Below are 24,783 nucleotides of genomic sequence, written 5' to 3'. Positions count from 1 at the left end.
GGCGTGTTGTACCCTTGTCTGTGACTGTGTAAATACACTTTATTTTCCATCTTTCCCGCCTGGGCGACATGTGGAGTGTGAACAGGCAGTGTGCAAAATGGTGGTGGGCAGTGTGGGGGGCACATGGGAGAGCCCCTCGGATGCCCACCCTGGTCCCCAGGCTCTGTTAACACTGAGGAGTGGGCGACCGGAAAGGGGTAACTGAGCATGATCCCCACCCCAGGAAGTGCCAGGGAGATTGCTTTTGACGCTGCTCCAGGCTCCAGGAGCACCTGACAGGGTCAGGCCCGAGGGTCACAAGGCCCTGGGGGCAAGGGGCTGGGGGCATTGTTGGACTTTGGCACCGTTCTCAGCTCTGACTCTGCAGAGACCACGGGACCACCGTGAGCAGCCAAGGGGAGGTAACCCCACTGGGAAGGCTCCTCCCCTGGGGCCTGGCCTTGGCCAGAGGATGGGGCTGAGGACACAGGGAAGGAAGGGATGTGGAGGCTGGGGACTCCTTGGAGAGCAGGCTAGCTTGGGTGGGGGAGCCCCTCCATCATTGGCCAAGACAAGGTGATGGGAGTGTCTCAAGAGGAAGATGTGGGGCGCTGGGGAGAGGGGGTCTCTTCACTTCCTTGCAGCTGCTCTGGCCCCCAAGAAGCAGGGGCAGACACTGCCCGGGCCTGGGCTGGTTCCCACTGTCCACTCACACCCCAGGTGGCCCTGCATACAGTAGGGGGGACTTTGGTTTCTGCTTCAGGGGCCATGATGCCTGCACCAGGCAGGAAAGCCCAGCCTGGCCATCTGTGCCCAGCCGCCAACGGTCCCCAGGGGCATCATGGGGCGGTAACTTCCAGCCCAGAGCTGCCCCTTCTTCCTTAGGCCTCCTTTAGCTCCTGGGCCCTTCCCAGCAAGGCCACCCGTGTCCTAGAAGGGGGACTGCTGGGAGGAGGGAGCTTCCTGCTCATCCAGTCCTGGGACCTCTGGGTCATCCCCTGCCCTGGCTGTTAAGAGGGGCAGACCCTCCAGGGAACCGGGCCCGGAGCGATACAGACCAAGATGGATAAACACTGCTGGGGAGAGTGGGCCTGCCGGGGGGACCCTGAGGATCCTCAGACCGCAGCGCGGCCCGACCCTCTGCGCCCCGCCGCTGTGGGCCTGGCCCTCCGGTGGGCGGGACCGCGGAGCGCGTGGAGTTTATCAGGTGCGGCCACCTGCGGAGGAGCGGGCGCTGGCCCCCTGGCTCCCGCACGCAGGGCACGGCCTCAGTTGTCCAGGCCCTGGCTATAGGGCGCGGCCAGCTCGTCGGCGTCGCTGTCTGAGCTGCCCTCGCTGTCCTTGGCCGGCCGCTCCAGACGGCGGAAGAAGCGCGCGTCGCGCGGGGACAGCGGGTAGAGCGCGTCCTGCAGCGCCGCGCCCACGCCCACGCCGAGCAGCTCCTCGTCGGACGACGGCAGCGAGTCCTCATCCAGGTGCCGCGCCAGGCCCAGCCCGTCGAAGGCCAGCGGGTCCTCGAAGGGCGGCGGGCCCTTCAGCAGCCGCACCTGGGGCGGGGAACCGGCGCGCTGAAGGCGGGCACGGCCGCCCCCGCGGACGGAACCGGGCCACCGGGCCGCTCCTCCCGCCCCCACTACCCCCGCCCCCGCTCTCCCCGGCGCCGCCGCCCGCGCCTCACCCGCGGGGGACACGCAGGGCTCCCGCCCCTCCCGCGCCAGCCTGCGCTCACCTCGGCCTTCAGCTCCTCGATCTGGTCCTTGAGCTCGCGGATGTACTGCGACGAGTCCGAGTGGTTCAGTTGGCCCTGGATGCGGCCCTCCTCCCTCTGCGGGGCGGGCCAGGTCACGGGCGGTCAGGGCAGGGCCCGCCCCCGCCCCGGCCCCCGCCCCGGCCCCCGCCGCTCACCTGGATCTCCAGCTCGGCGATGCGCTGCCGCATCTCGGCCACCGCCGCCATGCTGTCCGCCTCCCGCAGGCGCACGGCCATCACCTCCTCCTTGCTCTGGGGGCAGAGGGGGCGAGGGCGGGTCAAGGGGCGCGGCGGGGCGGGGGCCGGGGGGGGAGGGCGGGCGGGGGCGCACCTTGCACTCGGCCTCGGCCTGCTTGCGGCGGCTTTCGCTGAGCTGCGTCTGCAGCCCCTTGTTCTGCGCCGCCAGGTACTGCAGCTTCTCCTGCAGCGCCGCGCGCTCCGCCTCCACGCGGTTCAGCAGGTTGCGGTGAATGTGGTCCTGGGGGCGGCGGCGGGGGTCACGGCCTGGCCGCCGGCACCGACCCCTCCCCCCCCCCCCCCCCCGGGGCGCGGGCGCTCGGGCCCACCTGCGTCTCGAGTTCCACCACGCGCTGCCGCAGCTCGCGACCCTCGGCCAGAGCCTGGGCCTCGCGCAGACGCACGCTCATCAGCTCGTCCTGCAGCTCGCCCAGGACCAGCTTCCGCGGGGACTCCTTCCAGCGGCCGCCGCGGGACAGGTGGGCCTGGGGGGAGAGGTGCGCGGTCCGTCTCCGGCCCCGAGGGTCGCACGGGCCACTTCGCGTGTGCGTCGGGCTAGGGCCCTCACCTGCCAGGTGTCCGAGAGCTCCTGCAGCTGCAGCTGCAGCTCCCGCGCCGAGGCCACCGCCTCGCCCTCCCGCACCTTGAGCGCCTTCAGCTCCTCCTGCAGCCGCGCCACGTTGTTCTCGTCGGGCAGCGAGTTGTTCCTCTGCCGGGCGAAAGGCGGTCAGAGCCCAGGGCAGCTGCGCGGCCAGGCGGCCCTGACCGCGGGACCAAGACCCCTCCGCCACGTCTCCTCTGAGCTCCACCTCCGCCAGCCCCGCGGGGACAGGGTGCGCCCCGGAGCCCAGGATACACCGGACGGGCGGCCCAGGCCTATGCGGAGCAGACCCCACCCATGTGGCCCCGGGGATAGATCCTCAGAAATTCTGCCTGCAAAGGGGATGTCAAGAACAGCACCTGCTCTCACTGGACTGTCTCAGGGTGACCCCCTAATGCCAGCGTTCTCCACACATTTTACTGCTAATAACACCAGGCAGGCTGGGCAAGGGCAGGGGCCTCCCCACCTGGGAATCTGAGATCCGCCCCCTGGGGCCCATGATCACACTTGGGACCTGCCTCAGCACCAGCTGAGAAGACTATGAGTTGCAGCAACCTGTCCCTGCTCCTTGCCCCTATACCCCCCCCCCCCCCCCACGCCCCAGACCAGGCTAGGCAGCCCCTTTCCCTGGAATGGGCTGAGGGCCAGTATAGGCCCGGGCCCAGCATTCCAAGGGCTTAGTGATGAGGGACTTGTGCTCCAGCCTCTTGGATCAAAATTTGGCTTGCTGCTGGAGGTCCTCACTGACCCTTGTTTGAGCCTGGGAGTTGGGGGGGTTGGTGGTGGTGGCAGGATCTCCTGGTGCACATTTCCCTTTGATGTGGAGGGAGGTGGGAGGAAAGCCCAGCTCTGGGCCGGCTGATGGGGACTGAGAAGCCCATGGATGGGGCAGTCACCCCACCTGGCAGGGCACCCCACATAGTGCAGGCTTGAGGGAGGTGGGGCATGGCTCCTGCCTTGTGTGAGTGGGTCCTGCTGCCCTCTGCTGGCCGGGGCACCTCTCTTCCGGTGGCTTTGTGGGAGCTGAGTCAATATGGAGTGAAGGTGACAACAGTTGAGGAGGGCCCAGGAGGTTTGCGGCCCCCCTTTAGGGTAGCAGGTGGGAGAGGGTGGTCCCAGTGCACCCCCTGGGTGGTATCTCCATAGGGGTGGGGAAGGGGAGAGCAACGCTGATGGGCCTTGGCCTTCCCTCCCACCTCCATCCTGGAGCCCGGGGAGGGAGACACACACGGGTGGGACTGTCTGCCCAGAAGCCCATGAAAGCCACCACACTGCTGGCCCTGTGCCTGGGGCACAAGGGCAGATATGCCCCTTGAAGAGTCATTCTGCTTTGTGTGTGCCCTGACACGTGTGTATACCTCCGGGGCTCAGGAGGGTCTGTGGTGAGGGGCCCAACTTCCCGTAGGCCCAGAACCTTGGGTGGTGACCATGTGGGAGGAAGCGGGGCACCAATGTGTCAGGGAGGTTCCCTAGGTTCTTGGGGGACCCGCAGAGCAAGGGGGGTCTGATGTGCCCTGCGGGTCTGCCTGGTCACCCCTTCTTGACTAGGGCCTGGTCATGTACCTCCCAAAGTGCACCCAGTACCTCCACTTCCCCTTTTCCACCATTCCCCGAGTGCCTGCCCCCTTGCCCACCCGGTCGCACCTTCTCCATGTCTAGAACCTTGTCCTGCATCTCCCGCAGAGCCCCCAGCGTCTCGGTCTCCCGTAGCCTTGACTGCTCCAGCTCAGTCTCCAGGTGGGCCACAAAGTCCTCGGTGAGGCGCGGGTTGTCCTGGAGGCGGGCAGAGGGCTGTGTCGGGCCCCAGGCGGCAGCTGGAGGGTATGCAGCCTTCCTGCCAACCGGCTGTGGGCCCAGGCCTTGGCCCCCCCCTCCTCAAAGCCCCCGGGCTGGCAGAGGGGCTCAGGCTGCCAGTAGAGGCAGGGTGGGGGGTGAGGAGAAACCCTGGATCCCCTTCCTGTGCCTTCTGACCTCGTGGGGAGAGAGCTGAGCCCCATCGTGGGGGTTCTGATGCTCTGTGCCCAGGGGTGTCGCCATCCTGGCTTAGCCTCTTTCCTGGGAAAGCCACAATGAGGGGACCTTCTGAAGGGATCCTTCCATGGCCTCAGGCTGCCCCCCGGAGGGATGCCAGGGGCTGGTTCCCAGGATTGGGCCCCCTCCCTGCTGTGTGGTCAGTGCCTAACCACACGGTGGGGGTGGGAGCAGGGTGGGGCTCAGGGCTATGGTGCTCCTGCCCCTCTTTCCCCACCTCCCTCCTCTCATTACACCCCCACTTCAAAACAGCTCGACAGTGAAGACCTGGCTGGTAGGTGAGGGATGCCCCTAAAGGCGGAGCTTGGGGGTGCCAGGGGAATGTCTCCCTGGCCTCAAAGGGGGCATCGTGCCAAGGTTGGGATGAGCCCAGCCTTGGTTTCCCCATTGGCCACACTGCCACTGGCAGGTCATCAAATAAGAAGGTGGCTTGGGTACAGCTGAAGGAAAATCCCAAAAGCCACGTGCTGGAGAAGTGGACTCTTCACCATGCTCTGGCCTGTGAGGGCCCTCCCACCATGATTCCGAGTTCCTGACTCCACAGCACAACTTGGGCCGGCCCCTCACCCCCACTCTGCCAGCTCAGAGTGGTGGGCACAGACCAGACCCTCTTATGGGGGCAAAGTGCTGGGCTCTGGAGCAGGGAACCCCCTCCTGTCTCTCATGCTAGCTCCCACCCTGCATGGCTGGCCCTGGGGAAGCCTGACAGCCCTTCCGACCTTGGGGACACACCAGGGCTCCCCTAAGGAGTCACAGCCACATCAGCTGAGGGAGGGGGCCCTGCAGGTAGAGCCTGGGTCCCAGGGGCCCTTGTGCTGATGCTGTCTCGTTCTCAGTGTGGCTGGTCAGACACCTCCCTGGCTGGGGGCGGAATGGAGACCCCAGGATTCCCCAACCTGGGGGCAGGGCTGGGGGAGAATCTGCACTCCCTCTAGGTTTCTCCTCCCCTACCCCGCACCCCACCCAGGATGTACGGGGGCAGATCCAGAAGGGGGGAGCCATGGTGTGGCGCGCAGCCCTGCCCACCTGGCCTGGTACCTGCTGCTCCTGAAGCTGCCGGATGGTGCTCTGGGCCTTCTGCAGGTCCTCGGCCGCTGAGCTGCATTGCTGCCTCACGACGGCCAACTCCCGCTTGATGACGTAGTTCTCCTCGGCCTCCTGCGCCCGTGTCACCTGCCCCTGAGCACAGTGAGGACGGGAGGCCGTGACCCTCTGCTCACACTCCAGGCCCTGCCTCTGGCCCACCGCAGGGGGAGGCCCCTAGAGGGCGGCCATGGGGTGGGAGAGGGGCAAGGCCTCCCGCACTCAGAGCCTGGGATGGGGCGCCCCACCGGGTCTGGGCCTGTGGGTGGGGGCAGGCAGGAACAGGACACGGGGACGAGCCTGAAAGCACAGACCCACCCCAGGCCCAGGCTTTGTGGGGCTTAAATGGAGAACGGGGGCCCCAAGGTGGGGCCGAGGCCAGCTCCTTCCCCTGCCGGCTCCTGGCTCCCAGCCTCTGTCCCAGGTGAGGCGAACCCATCCTTATTCGGGACTGAGGCACAGCAGCTGCGGGGCTCCACTGGCGAGGGTGGGGTCTGGAGGCAGCAGAGGCCCCGGGGACTCAGGACCGGCCCTCAGAGCAGGGTTGGCAGGTGGAGTACAGCTCTTCTGGAACCTTCTCCAGTCCTGAATCCTGGGGCCTCCATCTACCCAGGGCTAAGACCCCTCCCCCCGCCTCATTCCCTCAACCCACCCAATTCGGGTCCCCCCATTCCAGGCTCGGAGCCACCAGGTGGCAGGCAGAAGCTTCCAGATAAAGCCATTCGAGATGAGGCAGCAGCAGAAGCAGGTGAGGGAAGATGGCAGGCTTTGCAGGTAGGAGCGGAGAGGAGCGTGAGGGGCCAGAAGGGGTGGTGCATGTGGGGGGGGGGGGTAGGGAGGCTCAGCGCAGTGCACACACCAGGGCCTGTGGCTGATACAGCCTCAGGATCCCCACCTGTGTCCCCTGGAGGGAGGAAGCTTTCTGTCCACGTGCATGTACAGACATTCACAGACTCACACTTACCCCACACACCATGCTTTCACACACACACCCCTCTTCCCCCCCTAGGGAAACCTCTGTCTCCCCTGAGAAGCGGTCCCCAGCCACCCCCATGCATGGTGCCAGGCCTGCCCCCTTCTGCCCCCGGGTTGGCAGCGGCCAAGGAAGAGGCGGTTCCTGGCTGTCGTGTGCAGGGACCAGGACGGACATGGGAGAGGGGCATGAAAAGCTACAGTACCTGGATTAACCTATCAGCCAGAGCAGCGCTCTCCTACCCGGCGGAGGGGGTTCCGAGCGACAGGGGGAGGAGGCAGAGCGGAAGGCGCAGGGACAGGAGAGGGGGAGAGACAGACAAGAACCACTTGTCACTAACGCAGTGGACTATCTCTAGAAGCAGGGGAAAGAGGAGTGAGACCAGAGAACCAAAGAACCAGCAGGAGAGGACCCGGAGGAAGAGCAAAGCCAAGGCTAGCTCCGTCCTGGAGAGGGATCTGTGTGTGGGTGGGCAGGTGGGGGTGCCCACAGCAGCCCCCTCCAGGGCCCGGCAAACTCCGCGCGGGAGGAGGCGCATCCCTGGAGGCTGAGGGATGGGGCGGCAGCGGCGGGCCACGGGGAAGTGTTTTAACTTGGAGTCGGAGTAAGAATCGAGGCTTTGGCGCCAGGGCGGTACCCACCGGTGGATGACTACTCCCTGTGGGCAGCGGGGGCCAAGTGAGAGTTGGAGAGGGGCCCCCCCCCGCCTTTACTCCCATCTTTAAAAACAGGTTGGGGGCCAGGGTCAAGGTTGTGGCACCCCACCACGGCGCCTGTGGTAAGGCCGCCCCTCCTCTACTCTACGTCCTTTCTTTCGAGGGTGAGGCCTCCAAATTACAGGGTTGGGAGCCTGTGGCCTAATTCAGGGCACCTCAGTCAAAGCAGCAGTCTGCCTCCTTCCCCCCACGCAGACAGCCCAGGAGGGACCCGTGTTTGCAGTTAACTGGGTTATAACTTCACACCCAATCCCAGGCAGAGCTGCCCTATGCCCCCTGGTTCTATGGCAGCCCAAATCTCAGTGGGGCTTGTGGGGCAGGGGGCCATGGGATGTGCACCATGCTCCTCGGGGCCGCTGGTTCAAGGTGGGGCCCAGGCCCGGGCAGGGGGCTGGCTGGCCCTCTGGCTGCTGGGTCCTGCTTGGGGCCTGGAGGGGTTGGAGCCATAGGCTGGTGGCCACGCTCCTCACCTTCTCCAGGGTCTCAATCCGTTGTTTTAGGAGCCGGTTCTCCGTCCGAAGCCTCTATGTGGGGAGAAGGGGGAAGTGTGTCAGAACCGCACTCCCACTGCCATACCTGAAGGGCCAGGCTGCCTCCAGGCCAGATAGAGCCATCATCAGATGCTCTGGGTCAGTGATCCCAGGAAACAGGGCCAATTCCCATACAGCATGGCCCATTAGATTTTTTTTTTTTTAAACAAACCTTGGTTCATAAAGTGATTGCTTTCATGGGTATGCACTGTGTATCAGGGGTCAGTAGTCAGCACCCTCGCCTTCCTGGGGAGTCTCCTGGGGAGACGTGTGGTACCTCCCACAAGGGCAGGCCTTCCTCTGCGCCTCTCCGTTCCCTCCCCTCACTGCTTCACTTCCAGCACCAGAATGAACTGTTCTCAGAGTTAGGGTCCAGGGGAGGGGGTCTTGCGGAACACACAGCCCTCCTTCAGCTGGATGGCTATGTTTCTGTGACCCACCAAAAGTCAGCCCCCGACTGGGGTTCTGGAAGCAGCTTGCTTTGCTTTTCACCTTCTCCCCTACACTGATGGATTTGGTTTTAAGCAAAGTGAGGTTTATATACGCCTTGCATCTTAGTCTCTACCTATGTACCCTTTAAGGAGCAGGTACAGATAGTTGGATCCTAAGTGTGTGCTGAATGAGCACCAACCAGATCCGGCATCTTCCTGAAGCCCTGAGACCCCACATTCATCCATTATTAATGAGGGCCCTGCCTCCCTGTGGATTACAAAGAACATTTTCTGGTTTTTCTCCGGGAAGAAGGTGATGGAAACACCCAGAACACTCCTGGGAAGCATCTGCAGTCAGAGAAAATCACAGACGTGATTGATAGTCATTCAGTGATGTCATGCATGGGGAAACTGAACCAGAGGGGGGCATTGTCTTGTCTGAGCCCCCCAGCTTGCCTGGATTAGAGCTGTTTCAGGCACAGGTCTCTGCCCCACATCCGGAATGTGGAGTCCAGATCCTCACCCCTGACCCTTGGATCACTCTGCCCCATCTCTGGCCTTGGCCCACCACTGCATAACCGCAGAGATCCTTGAGGAGTTTGATGTGCCCAAGCAACAACTCTCCTCTCTCCTGCTTACTCCAAAGGGAAAACGAGACAAGGAGTGAGCAAGAACTCCGGGGTCTAGGTATACATCAGGCTTTTTTTTTTTTTCCTGTATTTTTGATGCTTTGATATCCAGCTACCTGGCCAGTCTTGGAGAGACTGCCCTGCCCAGGACTAGCTAATTCCTAGAGACAGCAAACCACCTGCAGGCTAGTGCGCCTTTCAGATGCAAACCAGCCAACCCAGAGCCCACACCCACCCACCTTGCCTGTCTCACTCACACACCAAGCCCAATGTTCTCCCTGCCCTAAATTGCCCCAGGACAACGCGGGACCCCACTGTAGCCCGCAGCTTCCTGAAATTATTCAAAGGAACCAACCCTCGACCCCAACTTGACTGCCCTGCCTTGCCCGTTCCTTCCTGTGGAGACCACAGTAAAGGCACTGGCCCATGCTTTGCCCCTCTTGCCCTCTGCTTCCGGTGCTTCCCCATGTGGCCAAGCACGGTGGGGTGTGCCCCCTCCTTTCCGGAACTGTGAGTAATAAACCCTTCTTTCAAAGGCAGTCTGTGTGTTGTCTCCGTGTCTGTCACCATACCACACCTGATTAAAGCAAATTCCAGGTACGTTTTGAAACAGGCTAAAAGGGAAAGAGCAAAGGGCAGGGCCATGGGTGAAGGCATCTGCCTGGATCCTTTAAGGCCTATGGGCTCTCAAGCTCCTCTGAGGGGAAGTTTCCAGGGGGGGCGTGTTGTCTCAGTGTCTGCTGTGTCCCTACCTACTGCTGGGCCCTCATGGTCACCAATGGGGGCAGGCCCATGACTGTGCATGAGCAAGACAGGTACCCACGTTTGGACTGGTGCATCAGTCAAGTTACCATTCCTGAGAAAGGGGGACGCTTGCAAACTCAGGACACAAAACTACTTCTGGAAAACCTACAAACAGGGTCAGGACGCTGATGTCCTCTTTCCCTTTCAGGTATGGGTGGCAGGTTACCCGGATTCTAATCTAGATTCTGCCTCTGCCTTTCTAAAGGAGGTGGAGATGTTGATAGTGGTGATGGTAGTAAAAATAAAAATTAATAAATTATAATAATTTGAACAGCAGAGCAAATGTTATCCCCATTTTGCAGAAGGGGACACTGAAGCTCAAAAAGGTGAATCTTCCTGGGTCACATGGCTGGTCCATGGTAGAGCTGGGATTTGAATCCTGGTCTGTGGAACTCTGTCCCTGAAGAGGACAAAGCCAGGGGTATGTGTTTGTGTCTGTCCCTCTCGCTGGATTGGGGGGGGGGGCTCAGTCTCTGCTGTGACTCTGGCACACAGTAGGTGCTCAATAAATGCTTATTGCGTGACTAACTAAAATCACGTGTGGAAGGATGAAAGCAGAAAGAAGGAGAGGAAGGAGAGTCTGGGACTCTGTCCGACATGCCTGGCTCCTGCCTGGCCCTGACCTCCGGGTTGTACCCACTGAGGCAGCCTTCCTGCTACTCCTCTAGTCCTGATGTTCCTTTAGTCCATCAGGCCTGTTGCTGCATAGCCTTTTGCACGGGCTCCGTGGGCCTGGAGCAATCTCCCCCGGGGTCAGCTCCACCTCTCTCCTGCACGTTTTTATCCAGAATACTTTCTGGAGTCCATACTCTGTATCTATGGGTTCCCCAACCATCTCCCCACTATAACTGGGGGGTCCCATGAGGGCAGGGACCTATCCACCTTATTTGCCACTCCAGCACTGGGACGGGTCTCCAGCCCTGGGGTAGGCCCTTGCTCACACGCCGGCCGGCTGGTGAACGAAGGGGCAGGTGGGTGGAGGGACGACGCCTCCAATTCTGAGGACAGGCTGGTACGTGGCTTGGGCCAGGCTGCACTCCCAAGGGCATCCCGTCCCTGTCCCCCACACCTCCCTGGGGACTCACTTTGATCTCAATCTGCTCCTCCATCTCCTTGCTCTTCATGGCTGCATACTCCTTCTCCAGCCTGCAGAGGGGAAAGCCGATGTGGTCGCCGTCCCACTCTAGGGGACCCCTTTCTGCCAGCACCCCGGCCGCCTGGTACTGACCTCTTCATCTTCTTGGGGTTGTACTTGACCTGGTAAGCCTTGAGGATCAGCTTGTCCGGGCAGCTGTCAAACTGGTGGGGGATCACCCTCTGGAAGTACTGTGGGGGGCACAGACCGTCCCTGACACACAGGCCCTGACTCGGGGGGCCGCCAGAGCCCTGCTGTACCCCGCTTCCCTGCAGGAGGAGCTGGTCTGCCAGGGGCGTCACCATGTCCCAGCTCAGGGCCCAGCCTGCCATGGGCACTCAGTCAGTGCGTGTGGAGCGAGTAAGTGCGAGAAGCGGGGCTGGGCGTGCGTTGGGGGGAAGCAGCACCTGCAGCCAGGACTGCCATCTGCAGGGGAAAAGCAGGGCTTCGGCAGCTCCCGCGGGCAGAGGCTGGGTGGTGGTGGGATCTGAGCGCAGGGATGGGGGGGGAGGCGTGTCACTGCCCTAGGGCAGTGAGAGGCTCAAGAGTGTGAGGAGTCAGGGCAGTGGGAGCAGCCTGGAGGGAAGACCCCTTGGTGGTCAGCCTGCACGCCTGTGGCCCCAGGAGCCCCGGCAAAGGGTTAATAAGCACCGGCCCCAACGGAGGACACAGCTTGCGGCGGTTCGGGGCCAGGCTGGCTCTCCCTCCTCAGCCCAGCTGGCCCCCTCTGGCAGGGGCACACAATGGATGCCCGTGTTCATGGACACAGCCGTGGCCTTTGTGCATTCTTCCCCGAAGCACCAGCTGGAAGATGCTGGCAGGGGGAGGGGCCTGCATGACGCGGACGTGGCGGGAAAGCCGGCTGCCTCCTCTGCAGCTGCCCCAGCCCCCTCACTCCCGTCCGTGCCCTCGCCTGGCCCAGCTGCCGGGGCCCAAACCACAGCCAAGGCCTGGTGGTTCAGCTGCTATCACTATTTGCCCCATTAGACTGGAGGACCCAGAGCTGGGAGCAGGAGAGGGGAGTGGGACCTCCTAGGGCTTGGCCTAAGCCTAGGCCTTCCACCATTTCCCCCCCGACCCCCAAGTAGCCAGGCTGCTCCTCAGAGCCTGCCTTGTCCTCCAGGAAGGCCTCAGGGAAGCATGGGAAAGGAGCAGGATGCTCAGGAGCACCTTCTGCCCTTGCAGCCAGGCCCTTCCCCATCTCTCAGGAGGACTTCACCTGCCTGGGCTGGGGGGGGGGGGGGGGCGGCTGGTGTAAGGGAATCCCACCCACCCCGGCCTCCTGGCCCACCTGGGACATCCCCTCCATGTCCAGCTGCATCAGCTCTGTCTGGTTCACCTGCAGCAGGGCAAGGCCCACCCGGAACACAATCTCCAGGCCCTGCAAAGGGGATGATGGCAGTGAGTCTCCAATCCTGCTCTCCCGGGGCGGGGGGGCTGTCTGACACCCCCCATCCCTCCAAGCCCTGGCCCTTCCTTAGCCTGGGCCTGACTGGGATTTGTTTCCCATGTCAGGTATCTGGGAGACAAAGGGGTGTTTGGGGTCCTCACCTCGTACATGAAGATGTCGAAGACACGGGTGGCAACAGGTAGCGGGAAAGTGGTCAGGAAGAGCGTGAGAAACCAGGACGAGGCGTACATGGACGTGTGGAAGCTCTGGGAGCGGAAGTGGGTGTTCAGATCCGGGAGCTGCTCCTGGAGTGAGGGGGTGGGAGGAGGAGGCCAGGCACCATGAAGAGACTGCTGGGCACAAGTGCAGGGCCTCGGTGCCCCGGCTTCCAGGGAGACTTCCTGGCCCGCCCTGGGCAGCCTGTGGCTCCCTTCCTCTGTGTGCCCTTGGCACTGTGTTTGGGTGAGGCTGAAGCACCCGAGAGTTCTGAGTGGCACGAGGTGGGGACATAGGCAGGGGTGGCAGGAGTAGCTGCAGCTGGGGGGGGCCGGGTATACTGGCAGGCACTAGCATAACGCTTATGGGATCCTCACCACTGCCTCAAGGGGGAGCTTCCAGGGCTCGGGGTGGTGGGGGGGAGGATGGTTATGTGGTTATGTAACTCCCCAAGTTCACCCAGAGAGCGAGCGGGGGGGTGGGGTAGTGAGCCCACTGCAGCTCACCTCATATTTTGTGACCTGCCAGTTGCTGTGTCCACCCACAGCGCCCCCCTCCCCCGCCCCATCATGCTTGGCTCCCAGCAGTTCTCAGAGGATGCCTGTCTGATGGGCCTGAACTTCAGACTGCTGAAAAGGGACAGAAATTGGGGAAACTGGGGCTGGACAAGGTGTCAGGAGCCCCTGGATGTCCTTCACCAAGAGAGAGTGGACTCTGGGGCTGTCTCCCCACCTGCCCTGGGGCTTCATCCCACAGCCAGGAGTTCTCTGGTCCTGTCCCCGTACTCTGCTGTGGATGGCCTTGCCTACCCGGCCTGGGGCAGGTGGCTTCTTCTCTGTGGCCTGGGCCACTTGCTTGTCAACACTACCAGGTCCCCTCAAGCGACAGTACCTCCCTGCCCGCTGCTACGTCGAGCTACACAGCCCCACCTGCGACAGCTTCTGAAGCAGGCCCTGTGTGCACGCACGCACGCACGCACGCCCAGTCTCCGTCTGCCAGCCAGGGGCAGGCCCTGTAGGGGCTGCTATTTATAAACAGAGTCGGCTGCTCTCCGGTATCAGCAAACGCAGGCAGACAACACTTTCCCTCCTTCTGCCACTGGGGAGCAGACAGGGAGGGGGCCGATGGTGTATCTGAGAAGAGCCAGCCTGACCACTCTTGTCCTAGCAGCTCTGGGAGCCCCATGCTCTCAGGAGCCCCCACCATCAATGGCTGGTCCTCGCCCTGTCCCTGGAGGCACCCTTCGGGACAGTACCCCCAGCCTCGCCAGCACAGGACCCCTTTCTTAGCTGGAACATGCATGCGACTTCTTGGCCCCCGGATTCTCAAAGAGACAGAAATGGGGATGCCCTAGGTTAGCGCCCATGGGTGTAGGCTGACAGGAGTGGGTGGGTGCAGACCACCCCTGGCTGCCGCTCACCTGTAGCATGTACTCGAACTGGTAGATGCAGAGCCCCAGCTCCGCCATGCTGGGCTTGAAGAGCTCCCTCAGTCGGTACTCCTGCATCAGCCGCACGAATACACAGAAGGCTTCCTCCTCAGGCATCTACGGTGGGGGGGGCAGGCAGGGTGGGAGGGGGTGCTCGCTGCTCTTCTTATGGCCCTGGTGTGCAGGGCTTTGCCTGCTTCTGTTCCATTTAGATTTACGGGACATGGACTGTGTGGGCGGCCTGGACCCTCATAACAAGCCTCTGGTCAGTAGCGTCACCTGGGTTTTACTGATGGGAAACCTCCTGAGGCTGAGGTCACCTGCCACAGGCCGCCCGGTAGAAAACAGTGGCGCTGGGACTTGCCATCCAGGTCTGCCCACCTCCAGAGCTCAAGGTGAGACACCCTCTGGTCCCCCCGCCCCCAGCTGTCTCCATTCTCGCCTCCTGAGTCTGCTGGGTTCTCTGGAAGAAATCCTCAACGCAACTAATACTGGCTGACCTAAGCCCCCTGCCTGAGTTCTGGCCCCTGGACAGTGCCGGTGGCCAGCCCCCCTGTGCCCACCCCCTGGGGGCTTGGCCTGGAGACTGGCAGAAGTCGTAGGCGGATGGAGAGAGAAGCTCCGGCCCTAGGAGGACCGTGGATGGAGGGAACACTGCTTTTGCCCACCTCCTGGGGGCAGAACCCAAGGCTGGCTGGCCCCAGCCACCTACCTGCATGAGGAGCAGGCCCACGATGAAGGCGCTCCCCTGGCAGTAGCCCACCTCCCTGTCCACCAGGGAGTAAGCCTGCAAGGGAACACACGTGCGTCACAGCAGCGCCCCCCCCCCCCCCGCCACCCCAGCAGGCCAACCCCGGCAGGGGCCCGGGTAGGGGAGGCCCCAAAGGCCCCGGGCCTCACCTTCATGACGTTGAAGAGGACCTCCTGGCCCAGGCTGTCCTGGCCCTTGAAGAACTCGTGCTCTGGGTAGGTGCGGGCAATGTCCCTGCGGATCAGCTTCTCACACGGCGAGGACATCTTGAGGAGCTCCGAGTACTGGTTCTTGACTGGCATGTCTGTGGCACTGCACAGGAGCTGCCACACGATGGCCCGGAAGTGGTGTGGGATGCCCTTGCGGATCAGCTCCTGACAGCGGGGTGGGGCAGGGGGAGCAGGAGGCTGGGCTGGACCCTGTCCCAGGGCAGCCTCCCCCACAGCCACCCAGGCCAGCCCCTGGGATGGCGCTGGCCTCTGCCTCGCCCGCAGCCCAGAGCTGGCTGAGCCACCGTGCGGCAAACAGAATGCGCTCTGCTTAACGCGCTGTCCCCCGTCCGTCACGGGACAGAGCAGGGCAGGAGACAGACAGGCACCTGAGACGCCAGGTGACAGCTACTTGCCTCACCATCCCCACCCGGCTCCTCGCCCCTCCCGTGTCCCGGCAAGGCTCATCTCCACTTCTGCCCTCTACCCTCAGGCCCTGGAAGACCCCGGTGCCGGGGCGGGAGGCCCAGTGGCCCGGCCGGCCCCGCCCAGCCCCACAGGCCCCGCCCACCTTCAGCAGCTTCTCTTTCCTGCGCCGCCACTCCTCCCACTCGTTGGCGATGCGGCCCCACAGGATCCACGTGTCCTCCTCCAGGTGGCTCAGGTTGGAGGAGGCCGAGGAACTGGACACCAGTGAGGAGCCGCTGTTCCGCCGGGAGCCGTTCATGGAGCGCATGGACTTGGAGTCGGCTTCCAGGAGCCTGGGCAGGGAGGGCTGGTGGAGGCGGGCCCAGCCTGCGGGCACCTCCTGGCCCAGCCCCTGGTCTCTAGAGACGCCCTGGGGAGCCCGGCTGCTCCTCTCAGGGGGCCCGGAGGCAGCCAGGGATTGGGTCTAAATTGTTCTTGCCAGTGACCTTGGCCGGTGCCCTAAACTCTCTAAGCGGCGTCCTTATTCCTGGGCCCCTGGAGAGTCTGCCTTCCGAGTGTTCCATTCTGTGTCTAGCACTAGGCTGAGAAGCATGTATAGGAGCTGACTTAGTCTTGTATCAAGCCAGCAGGGCAGGTTTCGTTAAGATCTGTGCTTTACAGGCCAGGTGTAGACAGGGCGAGCCACTGGCCGGGGGGCAGCCAGCTGGCAAGCGGCTCTATTACCACGCGTTTCTGCAGCTCTGGCATCTGGGGCCTCACTGACCTTGGAGGGACTGCCCACGCAGGCCTAGCAGATTCCTAGAGATAGTTAAGGACTTGCCTGCCAGTGCCCCTTTCCTATGCAAACCAGCCAATCTAGAACCCACAAACCAACTACCTCCCCTTCTCCGATCCCCCCCAGGGCCAGGTGCCAGACAACTAGGGCTAGCCCCCACCCCAGAGCCCGCTGAGATTATTTAAACGAGCCAGTTTTATCCCTGCTCACACGGCCTTGATGGTCCTTGCTGGTCCTTGCTGGTCCTCGCAGAAACCACAACAAAGGCTCTTGCTCACATTTTCCCTCACTCCCTCTGCCCCCTGACTGACCTGGTGCTTTCTTGTTTAGCCCCACATGGTGTGGCGCCCCTCTCCCCGCCACCTCTTAGGGACCGTGAGTAACAAACTCTGGACCTGTTGTCCTCGCCATATCTGATTTATAATAACAACACCTACATTTTAAAACAGGGGGAGGGCCAGAGGAGAAAGGTGGGAAGGCCTGGCTGAGTCAGAGGCTTTGCTCTTCCCTCCAACAGAGGCTCAGTCGGTGAAGGCCAGGTTCACACGGCCTCTTGAAACCTAGGTTTCATCTGAATGGGGAAACTGTCTGTTCATCCAGGGATGAGAGAACAACAAGGACACAGCCCCTGTCAAGTCTCTGGTGGGAGCTGTTCCTTTGCCCAGGGCCAGGCCCAGCTCTGAGTGTGAGAGGGCCACCAGGAACTTCTGTTTGGGGCCCAGGCTGCACCCACCCCCGCGAGGCCGCTCCCCATCCCCCAGGCCCCAACTCACCGGTTCTGCTCTTCAAGCTTGGCCAGCAGCTCCAGCTCATCAGGGCTGAGGTTCTCGGAGTCAGAGGTGGGGGAGCAGGTGGGGGCCGACAGGGCCTCCTGGGATGAGGAGTCAGGGCTCAGAGTGGGGCTCGCCATGGTGGGCAGGCTCAACAGCTGCGAGCAGGGCCAGGTCACAGCTCTGTCTGGGGACCGGAGACACGTGTGGTCAGCACCAGGTGGGGTGCCTTACCCTGTCCTGCAGGCTCTGGGCAGCTGAGCCTGCTGCTCACCTGGGTACGTTTCCTCACCCAGGGCTGGTCTGTCCACTTGGTGCACCCCTCATCCCCACGCACTCCAGCCTAGTGGATGGCCGTGCTGGCTCCTTCTACTCCAGATGCTAGCTACCAGGAGCCCTGCCTGTGTCCAGATGCGTGGACAGAGACAGAAGGACCACAGCCAGGGCCCGAGCTGTCCTGCTGTCCCTGGGCATGAAGGCCAAGTCTCAGCTTGACCCTCCTGAGTCTTCAGCAGGGCCAGGGGCAAGGGTCCCTGTCACTCAGACCTTGGGGGTGCAGAAGCCCCCGCTTCAGTGGCCCTTCCTGACAGCCTCGGTCCCTGTCTCTGGCTGTGGCCGGTCCTGGAAGCCCTGCCTCAGCATCTGACCTTCCCCGTCTCATCCACCAAAGTGGGTTGCTGGCACAGCCAGAAGCAATTATTCTCTACTGTTAATTGTCCGTTGCTGCCAACAGCCGGAAGAGTCCACTCGCCTTGGGCTGGAAAGCCAGGGATGGATGCGTCAAAGTGCTGGGGATCCGCCCCAGTGGCTGCAGAGCGAGAGCCACAGGCTCTCATCAGTACCCTGACCGCGGCCTGCTGCTGTGTGCCGGGTGCGCGCCAGGCCCATCTGTCCCGTTCTTCTTGGGGATGGTCCGGCCCCACCCTCCCGGGGCCTTCAAGAACACCAGCCTCTTGCTTTCTGCCGGCTTCAGGAGAGGCAGCCCAGCAGCAGGCCGAAAGCCAAGGCTCTGGACTCCAATGAACCTGGGTCTGAACCGCTGCTCTCCCTCAACCAGCTGTGTGGCCTTGGGCCAGTCACTTGGCTTCTCTGAGTCTCCAAAGACTGAGGATCACATGGGACCAACTTCAGAGGGTGGCCGTGAGAACTGAGCAAGCCACTGCATGTAACATGGGACAACAGTGCCTGATACTTAATGACTGCTCCCTCCCTCGCTGCTGGCCATTCTTATTCATTCCAGGGCGAGGGCCAAGGCCACGGTCTAGCTGGGCTCCAGGGTTCTGCTACACCAGGTGTGGGGGCTGTGGGCAGAAGCAGGCAGCACCCTGGTGGGAGGGTTTAGGGGTTGGAATGGCTAGGGGAGCGGAGGCAGGGGCCGGGGGTGGTGTTCCTTCTACTCAGTCATGCTTCTGGTAAGCCCAGGCTAGCATCAGGGGTCGAAGAAGATGGGGATCTCCAGGGCCATGGAGGCAGGAAGGAAATGCTGCTCCCCTCACTGTCACTTTGGATGGCTCCTTCATGCCCACCTACTCCCCCACATACTCTGAACCAGGAATCCACTATTGCCCTTGGACCCCACTTGACCTGGCTCTGACAGCTCAGCCCACAGAGGGGTCCTTGTCTAGTCCGTGGAGAGGGGGCATCCGGTACCCTGGGCAGCAGAAGGACGATGACAGGATAACAGTAGACCATTTCATACCTGCCATCAGGTCACTGGACACCTATTCACAATCCAAACTCAGACCCCAACCAGCACCTGAGGTCCCCTGGGGTTGACCCTGGGCTTGACCCTGACCATGCACTTGATTCTAGCTTCCTTCCCTTGTGCTGCCCTGTCATGGGGGATGGGAGAGGTGGGCATCATTCTTCTTCCACCTTGTAGGGGGCCCAGAACCCTCCCTTCCCTGGTCTCTGTGTCTCCTCGGGGCCACTGGTTCTGCCTCTGGCTCCCAAAGGCTCTCCAGTTCTGTTGGGTGCTGAGGGCGGTACAAACTCTAGGTGGCACATGCTGGTGGAACTGGAAGACTTTTTCTTCCCATCGCCTAGCTGGCCGGGGATGACTGGCCCAAAGACCAAGCCACTGTGCACCGTCTAGCCAGGAGTTAATCTCTCCTGAGAGAGGGACGGGGGGGGGGCATTCTGGGGTTTACCACAGGGTCAAAGTCTGTGACCAGCCAGGGCAGAGATGGGCTGTGGACAAGAAGTGCTGAACTAGAAGGATCTCTCTGGGCAGGAAGGGGCTGGGAAGGCAGTGTGGGTTTCCCAACGTCAGATTTGGGAGGTGGGGAAGACGTGTTGGAGGTGAGGACTGCAGCCTCCTAAGCATGGCTGGGTTGGGGGAGCAATGGAGGCTCTAGAGAAAGAGACTACATGTGGCCAGTGTAGTGGTCAGGGCCCACTGTCTCCTTGCTGAGCCCAGGAGATCCAAGCCTGGGAGTGTATTAGCACCCCCAGTGCTGCCCCCAAAGGGCCCAAGGGAATGGTTCAACTCCGGGTTTCCGATTTAAAAACACAACCGGGGCCAGCCACTAGCGCAGTTTGTTCAGCTATTTATCACATATTAATGTGAATTTCATACAGGAAATAAAATTGATTCAATACATAAGGCTGAAATTTGCAGTCTGAGAGGCAGAATCTTCTGATCCCTCAGGAACTTTCTCTTGACTCATCGCCAGACTAAACACGGCCTGGCCCTGGAAGCCATCCTCCTGATGCACACAGACACACAGACACACACTCACACCTTGTACACACTAACACACTCATGTATTTGACACCCACACATACTTACCTACACTCACACACTATTTCACACCCCACACACTCATGCACTCTTCTACCCACTCTCTTGTGTGTGCACGCACACACGGACACACACAATCTCGCACCTACACACATGGATACACACACAGACACACTCAAATACACGCACACTCATACACATCCACACCATCTCATTCACACCCACATTCTCGCATGCACACACACACGCACACGCACACACGCACACTTCCTGCACTGACCAGATCTTGCCACCCTTGGGACTGAGTAGATTGGGATGGACACTGGCTTGCTGCCCTCCTAGCTCTGTGGGTGGCCTGGCCTCCCTTCCAGAGCACTACAACTCTTACTGGCTCAACTGTTCCTTCCCTGATGCTCCCTGAGGGCCATCTGAAGCCCAGGCACTGTTGTAGGCCCAGCGATATGGAGGAGAAAGAGGCAGATGAGACACCGCCCCCACAGCCATCCCGTCCTTGCTGGATGGGTACAGAGACCCAGAGACAAGGCAGGTGCCCTTGAGTGCGGAGGGGCCACAGGCCTTTGGGATCCATGCACAGGCCCACTAAGTCTGAGGTCCCAGCCTCTCAGCATCCTCAACGTCAGTCCCCTTTGCCTCTGCTCCATCTCAGCCACTTAAAGGGGGTCCTGGGTCCTGCAGAGTGGGCAGTGGGCCACCTACCCCTGTGTCTGCCGGCACTACCACCCTCCACACACACTCCCCTGCCCCCCGTAGGGTGGCCCATGGCTTATGAGGCTGAACCAACGCAGAGGGGTGGGAAGAGATTGCCAGTGAGCTGGGGCCGGGCGCACAGGGGCAGAAAGGCTCAGCTGCTGGGTGTTCTCCACCACCCTTTCTCTTTCCTTCTCAGGGGTGTTTGCACACTGCCAGTCATGCTTCCTCCTTCTTGCAATCCTTTTCCAGCTAGCTTCAGAGAGGCTGGGCTCCTGGCTGCTCTCCTACTTTTCTGCTAGGGCCTCTCAGTCTCCTGCATGGCACCCCCTCCCTCACGGGCCCTGCCTTGGCCCCTGTCCCTTCATGCCCTTGGCAGTCTCCCTCTCGAGGCTTAAATGACCACATATATGCCTCCTTTTCCCAGCTTGTCCTTTCTCCTGAGCACCATCTAAGATTGCCAACTGGCTCCCGAACATCTCCATCAGATCCCCCACCAGGGCAAGAACCACCCCTGTCTGGGTCCCCACTACTGCAGTGCCCTGCACTGGGCCTACAACATAGGACTTGAGAAATATCTGAGGAACTGCACCCACCTGCCCACCCACCGATGTTTGTGGGCAATGCACCAAGCAAAGACTGACGGAGCCGCTGCCCTCCTGAGCACACGGGGCATCGAGAGTAAGAAACCATCATCCAAGCTTTCTCTTACAGATTGAGAGACACGCTTCAAAGAACAGATAGAGTGGAACACCATCTGGCAGCTCCTTAAAGAGTTAAATATGGAGTTCCCATATGACCCAGCAATTCTGCTCCTAGCTATCTACCCAAAAGAATGAGAAACATACATCCACATGAAAACTTATATGTGACTCCTCACAGCAGCGTCATTCATACCCAACAGTGGAAACAATCCAATGTCCACTGATGGATGACCGGATAAACACAGTGTGGTCCATCCATGCACTGGAATATGATTCAGCCATAAAAAAGGAAGGAAGCTCTGACATACACTGCCGTACAGATGAACCTTAAAGACATTATGCTCAGTGAATGAAGCCAGACACAAATGATCACAAGTGACATGACTGCACTGATAGGAAATGTCCAGAATAGGTACATCTATAGGGACAGGAAGTTGGCTGGTGGTTGCCAGGGGCTGGGGCCTGGGCGGTGGGGGGAATGGGGGACCTGCATCCAGGATTTCTTTTTTGGAGTGATGAGATGTTCTGGGACTAGACAGTGATGACAGTTGTACCACGTTGTGAATATATTGAAACCCACTGATCTGTTCGCTTTAAAGGGGTGAATTTTATGTTATGTGAATGATAGCTGAGAGAAAAAGATAAGGGATGGGCTGGTCTGGCAGAGGAAGGGTGGTGCAGAAGCAGGAGGGAGGCATGCCACTCCAGAAAAGACTAGAGAGTTCTGCAGGGGCCAGGCCCCCACAGGGCCAAGTGGGCTCAGGCAGGAGCCTGGCTGGGCTTGCATTTTATTGAGACCCTCCTGGTCCCTGGTGTGGAGATAGATGCTCCTCAAACTCAACACTCTCCTGACTAAAGCCAGTGCCTCCTCCTGCTGCAAGCGGGACTAGCTGGGTCCATGGCGCTGCCCTCCACCCACCTGCTCAGGCCAAGCCTGGCACTACCCTCCTGCTGCTTGCCCAAACCCTTCAGCCACTCCCTACTTGGAGATGGAGTCCAGATGTTTCTGCTTGGTGCACACAGCCCTGCCAGCCTTGCTTCCTCCCTCATCCTAGCCCCACGATGCTCAGCCCTCCAGGACCACTGCTTCTTCATGCCTGTGTCTTTGCATATGCTGTTCCCTCTTGCTGGAAAGGCATCTTCCAACACCTGGTTTGAATATCTTTTTTGGTGAAATCGTTCCTGTCAACCCCCACCTCCAGCATGCTGGCTCACTTCTCTCTCTGAAAATACTTGCCCCTTACACCTCAGCCCAAGTCACAGTCCATGGCAATTACTTTTATATACGCCTGCCTGCCCTACTGGGTCACGGACATTCTTTTTTCTTATTTTTAAATTTTTTTATAATTTTTCTAAAAGATTTTTTATTTATTTCTTTGACAGAGAGATAGAGAGCACAGGTAGGCAGAGAGGCAGGCAGAGGGAGAGAGAAGCAGGCTCCCCGCTGAGCAGGGAGCCTGACGTGGGGCTCGATCCCAGGGTCCTGGGATCATGACCCAAGCCAAAGGCAGACGCCCAACCAACTGAGCCACCCAGGCACCCCGGTCATGAACATTGAGGGCAAGGGCCTATCTTCTTAATTTTCTACTCCTAGCTCCTAACACATCTGGAATTTAGTAGGAGCTCAATAAACATTTCCTGAATGAATGAAGACAAAAATGTCTGTGCTGCTCAGCCAAGTGATCAAGGTCAACATCAACAGTGATAAGTCACATTGAGAGCATGGGCCCATGATGAGCTAACAAGGGCAGTCACCTCTGTATCTTTCTCCCCAGAACACATCATCCCAGTTTAACTACAAGAAAAACATGTGACAAATCCAGATCAGGGGACATTCTAGAAAATGCCTGACCAGTCCTCCTCCTCTGTCAAGCTCATCAGAAATAGGGAAAGTCTAAGAGACTGCCCCAGCCATGAAAGCCTAAGAAGGCTTGATGACAAAATGTCATGTGGGATCCAGGATGGGCTCCTGGAAGAGAAGAATGAAATTAGGGCAAAACTAAGGAAATCTGAATAAAGTGTGGACTGTAGTTAATGTATCAACATTGTTAATTATAACAAATGCACCAGACCTACTGAAGATGTTCCTAATCGGGGAAACTGGGTGTGGGGTCTGCAGGCACCCTCTACTGTCTTCTCAATTTTTCTGCAAATCTGAAACTGTTCTAAAAAATAAACTCTATTTTAAAAATAATTTAAAACAAAGATTCTGTATCAGTGTAGACAGAAAAGTAAAGGCCAGCTGTAATGCATGTCCCATAGCAAGTGGGACACTCACAGGTTCCCTTGACTAGGCCGCAGGGGAGGAAGGATTTGCACTTGGATTTCTGACTCCAGAGCCTCTGCCCTAAATTGATCCTCTGCGTTGCCGCTCTCTGCATTCTTTTACTTTAGAAACAATATACATTAAAGCACGAATGCCCAATTTACTGGGCACTCAGTAAAGCACAGTCATTACTTTTCAACTGGGAGAGGGAGTGAGTATGCGTGTGCGCGCCATCTTGCAGAGAGCTTGGCAATTTCAGAGGAAGGAATAAAGACCCCAGGTTTCCTTTCAGTTTGGCTCCCTACCTCCGCCCCGCCCAGCTTCTGATCCTCCACCTCTAATGATTATGGGGGACACAGACTCATTTCTGAACCGGATGCCTCGGGAGATGCCACGTGACCCCATATGCCCAGCCTGCCAGGACTGTCAGTGTGGGCCAGCAGACCACCATGGTCCTGGCTGGCTCCAACTCCTAGGGAAATGGCCTCGTGTCTGGGTCCTTTTCCTTGCCGAGGGATGGGCAGCCAATGGGTAAGCTTGAATAACAAGGACAGCAACTGGAATTTAGGGCTTACTGTCTGCCCTCCTCTTTTCCCCAGTTCTAGCTGCTCCTCTATGCTGTGGATGTTTCCATAGCCGTGTCCCTTCTTCACATGGCTGTGTGTGTGTAGAACTGCTCTTAGATCTCTTGGCCTTCTGTGAGAACTCCAGAGCCAGTAACCTGGGTTCAAATCCCTCCTACACCATTGTATATCTTTGTGATACACTTTGCCTCAGTTTCTTCATCTGAAAACAGGGCTAATGATAGTACCTGCCTCCCAGGTTTCGTTGGGAGGAATACCTGAGCTAAACTCGTCAAGTGCTTAGGACAGGAGCTGGTCCGTGGTATTCCCTGCTAGATGGAACGTTCCATGTGGACAGGGGCTATCTAGCCACCACTGGATCCCCAGAGTCTAGCACACCATCAGGCATCCAATATTCGTGGAATGAAAAAACAAACCTCTCCTCTGCAACAGACCCCCTTTAAAGAGAAAGCATAATTATTAAATTAAATTAAAGCAGTGAAACTATAATTATCATTATTGGAAGTAACAGCTGCGGCAAATACCTTCAGACTAAAATCTGAGAGGTGGACCATTATGACCTGTGGAATCCCTTCTGGCCTAAAAAAAAAAAATGTTTACTACCCTATATCATCACCAACTTCCTTTCTGCCATGGAAACAGGCTCATTCCTGGCAAATCCCTCATTTCTCTATATTTTAGGTCCTTGAGAATGACAAGGGAGAAAATTAAAAGCCCTTATAAGCCTTCCAGGGACAGGTGAATAAGAGAAGGGGCATCCTGCAAAGGCTCTTGGCTCTTCAAAGCCAAGATGGTATCTTTCCTGCTGCCTGTGTCAGTGGCAAAGTCTTGCAGGGCCAGGGGGCAGGAGGCAAGGTGGGTACACCCTGCCTTTGGGAGCTCTCCGAGGCAGATGGGTCAACCTCTTTCTG

At 59.7% G+C, this 24,783-nt stretch overlaps 1 protein-coding gene across 4 annotated transcripts in view; it reads right to left on the bottom strand.

Annotated features, from left to right (window-relative positions):
• Positions 1 to 14: 14 nt before the first annotated feature.
• EVI5L (ecotropic viral integration site 5 like) overlaps positions 15 to 24,783 on the bottom strand; it is a 28,857-nt gene continuing 4,088 nt past the window's right edge. The window contains exons 2-20 of one of the 4 annotated variants that reach the window (XM_045863132.3): positions 16,871 to 17,054; positions 15,465 to 15,654; positions 14,834 to 15,058; positions 14,646 to 14,720; positions 13,925 to 14,050; positions 12,450 to 12,593; positions 12,190 to 12,279; positions 10,992 to 11,089; positions 10,849 to 10,909; positions 7,840 to 7,893; positions 6,859 to 6,891; positions 5,624 to 5,776; positions 4,211 to 4,339; positions 2,534 to 2,674; positions 2,295 to 2,450; positions 2,060 to 2,206; positions 1,885 to 1,980; positions 1,709 to 1,804; positions 15 to 1,526 (exon numbers count right to left, since the gene is read on the bottom strand). In XM_045863132.3, coding sequence (XP_045719088.1) covers positions 1,248 to 1,526; positions 1,709 to 1,804; positions 1,885 to 1,980; positions 2,060 to 2,206; positions 2,295 to 2,450; positions 2,534 to 2,674; positions 4,211 to 4,339; positions 5,624 to 5,776; positions 6,859 to 6,891; positions 7,840 to 7,893; positions 10,849 to 10,909; positions 10,992 to 11,089; positions 12,190 to 12,279; positions 12,450 to 12,593; positions 13,925 to 14,050; positions 14,646 to 14,720; positions 14,834 to 15,058; positions 15,465 to 15,654; positions 16,871 to 17,007 — 2,430 coding nt within the window. In that variant the 5' untranslated portion in view covers positions 17,008 to 17,054 and the 3' untranslated portion in view covers positions 15 to 1,247. The remainder of the gene's footprint in view (positions 1,527 to 1,708; positions 1,805 to 1,884; positions 1,981 to 2,059; positions 2,207 to 2,294; positions 2,451 to 2,533; positions 2,675 to 4,210; positions 4,340 to 5,623; positions 5,777 to 6,858; positions 6,892 to 7,839; positions 7,894 to 10,848; positions 10,910 to 10,991; positions 11,090 to 12,189; positions 12,280 to 12,449; positions 12,594 to 13,924; positions 14,051 to 14,645; positions 14,721 to 14,833; positions 15,059 to 15,464; positions 15,655 to 16,870; positions 17,055 to 24,783) is intronic. The other 3 variants (XM_045863133.3, XM_045863134.3, XM_045863135.3) reach the window with 3 other exon arrangements.

Source organism: Mirounga angustirostris, unplaced genomic scaffold, assembly GCF_029215605.1.
Source record: "Mirounga angustirostris isolate CCGP_5_RB_7025 unplaced genomic scaffold, mMirAng1.0.hap1 SCAF_1, whole genome shotgun sequence".
In the NCBI taxonomy this organism is placed as follows: Eukaryota; Metazoa; Chordata; class Mammalia; order Carnivora; family Phocidae; genus Mirounga; species Mirounga angustirostris.
Note: the sequence above shows the minus strand (reverse complement) of the source record. Positions and strands in the feature narration are given on the sequence as shown.